Source organism: Elephas maximus, chromosome 14, assembly GCF_024166365.1.
Source record: "Elephas maximus indicus isolate mEleMax1 chromosome 14, mEleMax1 primary haplotype, whole genome shotgun sequence".
Classification (NCBI taxonomy): domain Eukaryota; kingdom Metazoa; phylum Chordata; class Mammalia; order Proboscidea; family Elephantidae; genus Elephas; species Elephas maximus.
This window is the reverse complement of record NC_064832.1, coordinates 22,825,764-22,838,557: the sequence shown is the minus strand read 5'-3', so window position 1 is coordinate 22,838,557 and position 12,794 is coordinate 22,825,764. Positions and strand designations below refer to the sequence as shown.

Here is a 12,794-nt window from a genome sequence, read left to right as displayed (position 1 = left end):
GTAGGGAAGGGAAACTATAAACCGAGGAGGACAATTCAAAGGAAATTTTATGAGAAGGATGGCTTGGAGTTGCCAAAAGTCCCCATTTCTTTGATTAGAAGCAGGCCTTGTTTCTGATTACCACCTCTACTCCCTCCTCTCAACTCAAAGTTCTATTTTAAAAACACAGGAAAACAAAACAATTTTTTCATAATCCTATGCCAGCAGATTTTAGAACCATAACTTTTAAATCCCTAAACAGTATTCTATCAGATCAAATATTAAGATCTGTAATTTATTATTTTTTTAAATTACTAAAATTTCTCAAAGGTTTCCAGAAGAACTGATTTCTTAAGCTATACTGCTTTTTAAATTTTATTTTTTGTTGTTGTTGAGGATATACACAGCAAAACATACATCAATTCAACAATTTTAACATGAACAATTCTGTGGCACTGATTACATTCTACAAGTTGTGCAAACATTCTCACTCTCCTTTTCCAAATTGTTCCTCCCCCATTAACATAAACTCACTGCCCCTAGGTCTCCTATCTAAACTTTTGAGTTGCTGTTGTCAATTTGATCCCATATAGACAGTTCTTAAAAGAGCACAATTCTCAAGGCAGATATTCTTACTAGTTAAGCTAAATTATGATTTGGCTTAAAGAGGACTTCAGGGGATATTTTTGGTTTGAGGTTTAAAAGATTATTTCAGGGCAAGAGTTTCAGGGGTTCATTCCGCCTCAATGACTCCAGAAACCCTGGATTCCATGAACATTTAAAATTCTGTTCCACAATTTCCCCCTTTTGATCAGGATTCTTCTATGGAATCTCTGAGCAAAATGTTCAGTAATGGTAGCTGGGAACCATCCAGTGCTTCAGGTCTCATGGCAAAAGAGGCAGTTGTTCATGGAGACAATCAGCCACACATTTCATTTCCTCTCCCTATTCCTGATTCTCTTCCTTCCCTTGTTGCTCCAGATAAATAGATGTATCTTGGATGGCAGCTTACAAGCTGTTAAGGCAACACGCAACAAACAAGGAGGCAAAACAGAAGCATTAAACACAATGTTAGGCCAATTAACTGGAATGTCCTACGAAACTATGACCCTAAACCTCTAAAACAAGAAACCAAATTCCATGACATATGCCTCAGCAGCTACACTTTTGTTGTTGTAAATATATCTATCATACAACTTTTGCCAATTCAACTGTTTATAGGTGTACAACTTATTTACATCAATTAATCAGCTGTGCAACTCAACCCTTAATCAATGTGATTTTCCCATCACTGTTAACAGAAACTCAGTGCTTTATTAGCAATAACTACCCCCCCCACCTTGGTAACCACTAATAAACTTTGGTCTGTATACATTTGCCTGTTCTTGTCTTTTTATTAAGTGAAGTCATACAACAGTTGGTTGTCCTTTTGCAATTGACTTACTTCACTGAGCATCATGTCTTTAAGCTCCATCCATCATGACTTCATTTCTTTTTATGGCTGAGTAGTATTCCACTGTATGTATGTACTACATTTTGTTTATCCATTCATCTGTTGATTTGCATTTAGGTTTTTTCCACCTTTTATCTATTATGAACAGTGCTGCAATGAACACTGGTGTGCCACTCTCTTTGAGTCTCTGCTTTCATGTCTTTTGGGTTTATACATAGAAGTGGAATTGCTGGGTTATATGGTAGCTCTACTTTTAGTTTTTTGAAGGACCATCACACTGTTTGCCACAATGGCTGTACCATTTTGCTTTCCCACCAGCAACAAATAAAGGGAACCAATTTCCCCACATTGTCGCCAACACTTGCTGTTTTCTGTTTTTGGTTGTTTTTTTTCCTATTGTTTTTCTGTTTTGTTTTTTTATCTTAGCCATTCTAGTAGGAGTAAAATGGTATCTTATTGTGGTTTTGATTTACATCTCTCTGATGGCTAATGACGTTGAGTATCTTTTCCTGTGTTTGATGGTCATCTCAATGTCCTCTTTGGTGAAATGTCCATTCACATCCTTTGCCCATTGCTGACCAGGTTATTTACCTACAAGTTGTTGTTTTGTTAAATTGCTGACATTTTATATATATTTTGGTTATTATATTCTTATCAGATATATGGTTTCTGAAAATCTGCTTTTTTTTAACAGACCACAGAGTTAGTTAAAAAATATATACATTTTTTTGTAATACAAGAAAACTAGAAAAAGTATTTTTAAATAAAAGAAAAAAGTAAATTGGTCAATAGATATAAATTTTTAGAAATCTGAATCTTAGGATTATAGTTCTTTGTGTGTGTTTGTGTGTTTCCAGTTAAAAGGAAATGGTTTTCAAATTCTCTCCAGTGACATATTTGCATACGGAGGGAAAATACAATACAGAGCTAAGTTTGCTAAAGTGCATAATTGTCTTACACTCAATTTCTTAAAAAAAAAAAATACTTCTATTTTTTCCCTCATGCTCTTAAAGTATAATTTCGTTTAACAGGGAAACAGTATTCTTACAAATGATCACCCAATTCTAAGAATTAATAAACTTATGCTCAAATTACTACCCATCACAGGAAAAAATTTCACAAACTATTAACTTTTTAAATATATAAAATTCATCCTCACTCCCAAGACCCTACGGATCACCATAATCATAAATTAACCATTTCTTTTCTAGAACTGATCACTGGGACCACAAGTTATACCAGAAACAAGGGGAATATACTGGCATTCTACAAGGGGGGGAAATTATCAAGCCTGGCAAACACTGGAATTTAATCTGCACAGTAATATGAAATAACAACAAACAATATAATGCAAAATTTTCTGCACAAAGATATTTGAAGCAAAAATAACATGAGCTACAGCAAACCTTCAATATCATCTATAGACAAAGAAACATCATTTCCCAGAGAGAGAAGAAAATGTCCTTAACAGACAAGGGTAAAAATTCAAAATGCAACCTTCACAAAGTTGAATGTTCAAATTATGTAAATATCCTAATATACCTACAGTTAAAATGAAAAATTAGAAGCCCCATTTTTTTATTATGCTTAGTTATAAAAAAAGAAAAATGTTTGTCAAAAAGCAAATTAAAACATAAAATAGTACAAATCTCTCTTACTAATGCAGCAAATATATAAAGAATGAAACAAATTCACGTTGTACGTATGAGTACATTCTTAAATCATTTATATTCTGAATGAATATAAATATTACCAAAGAAAAAATCAATTTTTTATTCCCACTTATAATAAATTTCTTTTTAAAGAAATATCTGTATTAACTTATTAAAAGTTAATACGCATTAGCATTCCAGTTATATACTAAGAAGAATTCATATGGCAACTTTACCCAGGGAATTCAATAATTAACATTTTCCTTAAACATTTTCCTTACACGTGATAAAAAATACCTACATCAAAAAGAAATATCTGAGGTATAATAACAGCAAAGCTTTACACACTACTTTAATTCATACACTGCCATCTGGTGGCTAGTGTCATTATCAAGCTTTTCCTAAATTCAAGGAAACAACCACTTTGAAAATAATTACTTAAACCAAGGTCAATGTTCTCTTTCAGCATAAATGTTATCTTAATCACCTAGTCTTAAAAACCTACTTCTTCCCCAACTCAATTTCCAAATGCCTCTCAAAATCAGATGCCTTTGAGATGATTCCGACTCATGGTGACCCCACCATACATCAGCGTAGAACTATGCTCCCTAGGGTTTTCAATGGCTGATTTTTCAGAAGTAGATCACCAGGCCTTTCTTCTGAGGTGCCTCCGGGTGAACTCAACCCGCCAAACTTTTGGTTTGCTGCCGAGTACTTAATCATTTATTTGCACCACCTGAATACCAACAGCAACAAAAACCCAGTGCCACTGAATCAATTCTGACTCACAGTGACGCTACAGGACACAGCAGAACCACCCCATAGGGTTTCCAAGGAGTGCCTGGCGGATTCGAGCTGCCAACCTTTTGGTTAGCAGCCTGAGCTCTTAACTACTATACCACCAGGGTGTCTAAAACCAAACCTGTTGACATTGAGTCGATTCTGACTCACAGGGACCCTACAGAATAGAGTAGAACTGCCCTTTAGGGTTTCCAAGGAGCAGCTGGTAGATTTGAACTGCTGACCTTTCGGTTAGCAGACTGAGCTCTTAACCTCTTTGCCACCAGGGCTCCCTGCACCACCCAGGAACTCCAAAACCAGTTGTCGTCAAGTGGATTTCTAACTCACGGCAACCCCATGTGTGTCAGAGTAGAACTGTGCTCCATAGTTTTCAATCGCTGATTTTTTGGAAGTAGATCACCAGCCCTTTCTTCTGGGATGCCTCTGGGTAGGCTCGACCCACCAGTCTTTTCAGCTGAACATATTAATCATTTGTACCAGCCAGCAACTCCTAAGTATCTCTCTGATCTTCCAAATTGCACTAATGCCCCCATTCCCTGTGATGTAGCCTTCAGAGATAAACCTTTGTCTCTCTATTATAGTTCTATTCCTTGTCTTTCAAGCTCTTTCCATGGCTGTGATTTAGACCTTTAATACACACTTTTTAGTTGATAGCTTTCTAATTTATCTCCTTTCAAAATAAATATAGTAGCTAATACTGAGTGGTATGCCAAGCCTTATGCTAAGTACCTTATGTGAATGATCAAATTTGAACTGCACCACAACGCTGTAAGATAGGTGCTCTTATTATCCTCATTTTACAGCTAAGGAAACTGAAGCTTATAAATGTTCAGGGGCTTGTCAAAGAAACCTGACTCAAGAGCCTACCTTTTAAACCATTATATAATACTGCTGCTTTCCAAGTGTCAACCAAGAATCATAATTTAGTAAAAGTGTATTTACATGGTACCAGACAAGGTAACACATTACCAAAATCAAACACTACATACATGCTTTAAGTACTAAACAATTCTAATAATCAACACAGATACCTTAAATTGAGAAGGTTGGGAAAGAAATTTTTAAGTAGATGTAATCTGCTGAGCTGCTAACCAACAGTATGCATTAGCTTATCATACGTACATGAGCGACTTTCAAGGTTAGTATCATCTACCGCTTGCTACTAATCTCGTGGTCAGTGCAAGCTCTGGCAATTAATTTCCCAAAGACACATGTCCTTTCTCAATCCACATCCTTATACCTACAGTTCCCTCAACATGGAGGGTCCTATTTTCTCTTTTCTTCCTGGAAAATGTCTACTCAACCTTGCCTTAGGGAATTTTGTCTGAGTTCATCTCCTTTCCCTACCCCAGAACCATTTGTGCCATACTGCACGATCCCACAGCACCTGGGGCGTGATCTCTAGAATTTAAAAAAAAAAAAAGACAAATCCGTTGCCATCCAGTCGATTCTGGCTCATAGTGACCCTATAGGACAGAGAACTGCCCCATAACGTTTCCAAGGTGTTCCTGGTGGATTCAAACTGCTGACCTTTTCATTAGCTGCTGAACTCCTAACCACTACACTACCACGGTTTCCTACCTCTAGAACAGCAATTATGTTTTCTATTAAAACGGATTTGTTTATATCTGTTTCCATAAAATAAAACAATCTGAGGGCAGGGTTTTATAGATAACTATATATCTTTTTTATATATATATCTAGCACCTAGAACAGTGTACTCTTATTTTAAACAATTGTCCCAGCATTTGTGTTCTGAAATTTTATTAAAGCGAATGTGAAAAGTTTTAATCAGAAAGGAGAGTAATGGGGATATCCTCTAAAAACATTATAAGGAGCATCTGAAAGCTATGGTTCAGAGCAGGCTTAAATGCCTATAGAGAAGCATCCTGGCTTTCTGTTCCATGAATTCTATCACCTTTCCCTTGATCTCCCTAAAGCTTATTTTCATATTACTCTAGGCATTAAAAAACAGTATTTAATTTTACTTTACGAGAAATGGAAGAATAAAATTATAGAATAATAAAAAAAATATCTCTCCAACTGCCGTTGAGTGGACCCTGGTGGCGCAGTGGTTAACGGCTACAGCTGCTAACCAAGAGCTATGGCTGCTAACAAAAAGGTCAGCAGTTCATATCTACAAAGTGCTCCTTGGAAACTCAATGGGGCAGTCCTACTCTGTCCTATAGGGTCACTATGAGATAAATATATAAACAAGTTAATATGGCATAGGATTTTTATCCAAAGCATTACCACATATCTCATGGCTGGCAGAAATTACAGGATCAGAGTCCCCAGCCTCTCTCTTGCAGCCTGTTAACAGATCCCTGGTTTTACATTTTCTTTTTTTCATCTCTGGGTAATTCTATTTTTCAGTCCCCATTTGGTCTCCTTTCCAGGGCAGGGCTGACAGAGGAATTTCAGTTATTTATAACTCCAAGGTAACTAATAAAATGGCAGGCTGGGGGAAGGCCCCTTAATCGCCACATAAACAAGACGTAGTCTAGCTATAGGGAATCCTGTTTTTTTCCCTCCATACTGTATTCTACAGTAAGATGCAAATAAGCTCCTGTTCCAATGATAGACATACAATATAAGGTAAAAATATCACTGTGAATGACCATATATATTGCTCACCCTACTACATATGAATTTGATAACAAAGAAATTAACGTAAATTATCAAAGAAAATGTAGAGTTATCTTTTTTTCACTAGGAAAAAGTCACCAACTTGTATAAGACAGGTCTATCCTGCAGGGCTTCCATTGCTTGAGTTAATACTGGAGATATGTCACATGATTCTTGTGTCAATGTTCTGCATTCACCTGAAAAATAATTAACATTATAACTCTTGTTAAATTAAAATTAGGTCTTTATCATGCCCACTGTACACTAGGAATCTAAATTCTGTAGCAAATATCACATGAAAAAATTGCATGGAAAATCCTAGAGAACATGCCAATCAGAAACTAGTTTATGTCGTCACTCAAACCAAAAATTTACATTTTAGTATTTATATAACCTTAAATGACCACATATGCCATCTGGTACATCTGAAGAAACTGATCAATGAACAAATATTTACGGAGTAACTGCTATACAGGAGCCCTGGTGGCAAAGAGGTTAAATCACCCGGCTGTTCACCAAAGGTCAGCAGTTTGAGCCCATCAGCCACTCCACAGGGGAAAGATGTGGCAGTCTGCCTCCATAAAGATATGCAGTCTCAGAAACCCCATGGGGCAGTTCTACTCAGTCCTACAGAGTTGCTATGAGTCTGAACTGGCTCAAAAGCAGTGGGTTTGGAACTGCTATACACAAGGCACACATAAGGCAGTGTGCTAGACTCAATGGGAAAGAGGGGTACACTAAAAATTACATTCCCTTAAGCAGCTTGCTAAAATCGTTTATGCAGATAATTAATATATGGTAGTAAAATTTTTTTTCTTTAGTAAAATTTAAATTTCAAAACAGTCTGGATTTTAAACTCTCTAAAAAAAATCTCTATGCCCACATTTTATTACTCTGATTTTATCCACAAAATGTTTCCTAAGTGCCTATTACATTAAAAGAATTTAGAACCTGTTTAGAAATTTCTAACTTTTTGGTATATGTGACTAAGAAAAAAATACATGCGTGTATGGAATCGGAGATATCTTCAAAATGACTTCAGAGTTCCTCGAAGTCAGAGCTCGCAGTGTGGGACCATTATGTTAGATTGTCATGTGAACACAAAGAAATGTGAGGCAATGCCCTTATGCCAACTAAGCATTTCCAGCAGTTTGTGGAGATGGGAAAGACCCTGTGATTCAATGTAGCCACGGAAATTTCCAGGAAGGCTTTGAAGGCTGAGATAGGATTTGGACACAGAAAAAAACAGACAACAACAATCCAGATGGAAGAAAACAATGTGAACAATAAAAGAGGCAGAAAAAGGAACAGATTCTGGAGATAAAAAAGAGTAAATCACCCTGACTAAAGTCAATACAGTTCTGGTGCAACTGGTAGCCTGGACTTAATGCCAACTCCAAACAGCCAGGTAGTAATAATACCTATGAAAGTAGCGGGTGCTTCCGCTCCATTCTTGCTTGTCTTAACTTAGCTGGTTGTAACAGGCTATTTATTTAAATAGTTTATTCAAATGTTTTAAAACAAAAGAATACGCTAAGGCAAATAAATGACTCATGAGGAGCAAAATAATGACCCCCCAAAGGTGCATACCCTATTCCCATGTATGTTACCTTACATGACTTTGCAGATGGAATTAAGGTTATAAACCTTAAATTACTGAGACCACCTTGGATTACCCAGGTGACCCCAATGTAACCACAAAGCCCTTTAAAAATGGATATGGCTGGTAAAAGATTTAACCAGAGATGAGGTCAAAGAAGGGGCAGGAGAGATTCAGAGTTTAAGAAAAACTGACCCTCTGTGGCTGACTTCAAAGATGGAAGAAGGCCATAAGCAAGGAATGTTGGTGGTCTCTAGTAGCTGGGGAAGGCCCTCAGCTGACAGCCAGCAAGGAAAGTGAAATCTCAGGCCCATAAACACCAGAAACTGAGTTCTGCCAACAACTGAATAAGCAAGGGAACAGAGGCTTCCCCAGAGCCTCCAGAAGGGGCACAGCCCTGCCTACGTACTGATTTTAGCCTAGTGACCTACAGCTGTAAGAGAAGAAATACGGCGGCTTTAAGCCACTTAGTTTGTGGTGATCTGTTACTGCAGCAAAAGAAAAGTAATACACCATTTATAATAGTTACGTAAATAACAAGAGATGTCTAATTTTAAGATAATCTTGGGCAGAAATACTATCTTCATTTTTTTATTCCCATCCTTAGTCAAGCACAGTACTTGGTTGATAGCAGATGCTCATAATATGAACACAAAGCAAAATATGTTCAAATGCAAAGTTTGGTTTTTTTAATACTTTTTTATTACTAAGATACACATATGATAAAAATGAAGATCAAGTGAAATTAAAAAATCAATCACTAACATTTATGAAATCTATATCATGTGAGGAAACCCTGGTGGCATAGTGGTTAAGAGCTATGGCTGCTAACCAAAAGGTCGTCAGTTCAAATCTACAGGCGCTCCTTGGAAACTCAATGGCGCAGTTATACTCTGTCCTATAGGGTCACTAGACGGCCAATGGGTGGGATGTACAGGATGTGAAAAAAATCTAACTTACTTTGAGTCCATCGGTAAAGTCTTTCATAAGCTGTTTCTTGAAGCAACGCCATCTGTTCCATAATTTCTAAACTAAAAAAAAATTTTTAATTCATTATAATTTAAACTTTTAGCCAAAAGATACATCTAAGCACCTAATTAGTTGTTTGATTAAAGAATGATTTGGTTACAGTATATTAATTTATTTTATGAAATTACTTTTCAAAATTATTTTCAATTAAATAAATATCGTCAAATTTTAATATCATCGCTCAATTATTCAACTGTTGCTTTACTCTAAGCCTGCCAGGGTATAACTTCCCCTTATCCAAAGATAAACAAGGATTAAACTCCTAATTCACACAATGTCAAAAAAAGAAAAAAAACAATCTCATTGACATCCAGTGGATTCCAACTCATAGAGACCCTATAGGACAGAGTAGAACTGTCCCACGGGGTTTCCAAGGAGCGGCTGGTGGATTCTAACTGCCGACCTTTTGGTTAGCAGCCGAGCTCTTAAGCACTGCACCACCAGGGCTCCCACAAAATGTCATGTAGTTTCAAAAAGAACGTAGACCCTGAAACTATTGCCCTGAGATAACCTTTAAACCTTAAACCTAAAATAACCCCTGAAATCTTTTTAAAGCCTATCAAAAGTTTAGCTTAACTAGTAAAAAAGATCTTGAGCATTATGCTATTTTAAGAACTATCCATACGAGAGCAAAGGGATAACAGCAACTTGAAAGATTAGATAATAGGAACTTTAAAAGGCAGTGAGTCTATGTTAATGAGGGAGGAACAACTCAGAAAAGGAGGGTAAGAATGGTTGCACAACTCAAAGAAAGTAATCCATGTCACTAAATTGTACATGTAGAAATTGTTTGAAAAAAAAAAATGTAGAATGTCTTTACATTTTGGAAATACAAGGGGCAATGTAGTTACTTCAGGGAAAAGGTTACTCACCCTGCTGTTTGTTGGTTTGTACGCAAGAGAACTTTGACATCATTGTGAATCTGTTTTACTCTTCCCAAGGCTTTGAAAAAATCCTTTAAAATGAAGAATGGCTTTAAAACATCCATTTTTTTTTTCAGATAAAAGTATATAACTCTAACTGAAACTATACTACAAAGGAGAGCAGATTATCTCACCTATTCTAATGAATTCTTCCTACACTGATCTCAACTTCCTCTAAGTTCTTACAAAGGGTGTAATATATACTTACATTTTAAAACACATATTAATTCAATGCCTAAACAAAACCAAAAACCAAGCCCACTGCCGTCAAGTTGACTCTAACTCACAGTGACCCTACAGGACAGAGTAGAACTGCCCCATATGGTCTCCAAGGATTCGAAATGCCAACCTTTTTTTTGGTCAGCAGCCAAGCTCTTAATCCCTGTGTGACCAGGGCTCCACAGGTGCCAAATGGTGTGTTAGATGCCAGAGAAAAATTTATAAAAACAAAAATCCCTGTCCTCAAGAAGCATACAGTCTGGTGAGAAAGAGATGCAAACCTAAAGATAATTATATAAAGCAAAATGTGCTATGTATTATTGTATTTTAGGATATATTTAAGCATGGCATTCTTATCACCAAAGAAAATGCTTTATATATCTTTTATATACTGGTTCTTCCCTCCTCATCCAAGAATCAAATACAGAGTTGGACACATAAAAGAGGCTCATTAAATATATGGGAGCTGCTGAATGCCAAACTTCTTTTTTTCCTTTAGCAAAATGTATTGGAGTCTCACAGTTTACAGAAAGCCACAAACAGGGTTCCAAACATGAAATAGTGCATTTATTTTTTTAATTTGACTAAAGTTAGAAACCTTCTCTTCTATTTTCTGCCAAGTGGAGACAGGGTGAGATGTCAAATTTTCAAATGTGCACAGTTCCTTGACAGATAAGGGAGAGGTGTACTCCCTGCCAAATCCTCTCACCTACTTAATGCCCCACACCCAGGTGAGTGGTCTCAATCTTGTCTTGGAGGTAACAGTGACATCTGTGAGACCCCACCAGGACCTCATATGCCAGAATGATGACAGCAGGCTTAGATTCATACCCCACCCCAGTTAGGAGGCTAAAGAATTCCTCTGAATATTTTGAAGGAAGGAAAAAAAATGAAACCTTTCCCTCATATTGAGAGGTTTTATAGTCGTCAGTGAATTTGAAAAGAATAACGATACATTAAAACAAACAAAAAAAAATCAGTAAGATGAAAGATAAGCAATGTCCAGGAAAAAAAAATTGTAAAAGGAAGAACACGTGACCCTTGTAACGTCACTATAATGCGCACAGAACGTGTGATGTAACTACCCTGAGGGATGGAGACAGAAACAGCGTGTCAACACCTACGTGTCTCTGCTGGAAGGAGAGGAGAGGATGGCGGGAGGCGAGAAGCTAAACCCTCCTATTGCAGGGTGGAAAGTCAATCTAAAATTTAACATAATAATCAGCATATTCTTTTTAACTATTAGATCTAGAACACAGAATATACAAAAGAAGCAATTAGCAAGGTTGAAGACGGTTGCCAATGGCTGCAAAGGTCAGAGGTGCGGAGAAGTGGAAGAAGCTATGCGTGCTTTTTATTAGAAGCCCTGTTATAGTCTTTCATTTTTAAAAAAAGTACACGTATTACTTTGAAAAAATTAAAATTCTAACAAGTTAAAAATAGACCTCGTAATTCCCAAACAAATTTAAAATTTTAAAATATTTTTAGATCAAACTCTGTTTTTCAGATGGGAAAATAAAGCCTTAAAAGAGCCTTTTTTCTCTGTAGCATCTGTAACTGGTATGCTTTAAATCCCTGTAACAGGAAGTGGGATACCTCAGTAATAGGTCCTTCTCTTGTACCTCGGAGAAGACTCATTTCATCAGGAGTCAGCTGGAACTTGGATAAGAAGGCGTCTGCAACTTGTGCTCTTATTTCTAATCTTTGGCTATAATAAAAACAAACAGTAAAAATCAGGGGGGGATGGAGAGTATGCATCTGCGTAACTAAAGCGAATCTTGTCTCTGTGGGACACAGAATTTAGTTTCGCCCTTTGACTCCGGTTTCTGAAGACAGCCTGCCAGCTTAGGTGCTCTTTGTCTTCCTAAACTGGCCAGGCAAGTAGGGCCTAGGACTCTCAGGCCCCATACCTGGAGAACTTCAGAAGGGAGGGGGCCTAACGTAATCATGCATATTCACTGATTCGATTGATTATAACTGCGCATTAAGGCCCCAGTCATGCATACTCATTGAGGTCCCAAAGACTAGGGAACCTGGGACCCTGGAGTGCTCTCTGAGGCCTCAGGGATTCCTGAGATCATCTATGCATCAGACAGGTGCATAGGGTCAGAGACAAAGTTCCACAAGGGTGGCTGGTTTCAGAATGATGAAGTGGGAAAGTGGTGACATGAGTTACCTGAAAAACTCAGGGTTGGATCTCTACACATTAGGACTCTGTCATTCTAGCCTTTGCCAGATACCCCATAGGCAAATGCCAGCCTCTCTTCTGATTCTTACTGCCCCCAGTGGGTTCAATAATTTGCTAGAATGACTGACAGAACTTGTGGAAACTATTACCTGTGCTTGCAGCTACTCATTTATTATAACCAGAAAGGATACAAGTGTAGAGATGTACCAGGCAAGGTCTGGGAGAGGTCCTGGCACCAGAAGGCTTCCATTGTCTCCAGGGATGTGCCACACCCTGTCCGGTGCACAGATGATCTCAGGAATCCCTGAGGCCTCAGAGAGCT

General features: G+C 37.4%; 1 protein-coding gene across 7 annotated transcripts in view; it reads right to left on the bottom strand.

The window, feature by feature from the left end:
- Positions 1-12,794, bottom strand: part of COG6 (component of oligomeric golgi complex 6) — a 164,840-nt gene that overhangs the window by 100,125 nt on the left and 51,921 nt on the right. For all 7 annotated transcript variants that reach the window (XR_007513179.1, XM_049853371.1, XM_049853375.1 and 4 more), the window contains 4 exons: positions 11,881-11,992; positions 10,015-10,097; positions 9,074-9,144; positions 6,617-6,710 (listed from right to left, as the gene is read on the bottom strand). Coding sequence is in view for 6 of the 7 variants with exons in the window: in XM_049853371.1 (XP_049709328.1) it covers positions 6,617-6,710; positions 9,074-9,144; positions 10,015-10,097; positions 11,881-11,992 (360 nt within the window). In the remaining variant the exon portion in view is untranslated. The remainder of the gene's footprint in view (positions 1-6,616; positions 6,711-9,073; positions 9,145-10,014; positions 10,098-11,880; positions 11,993-12,794) is intronic.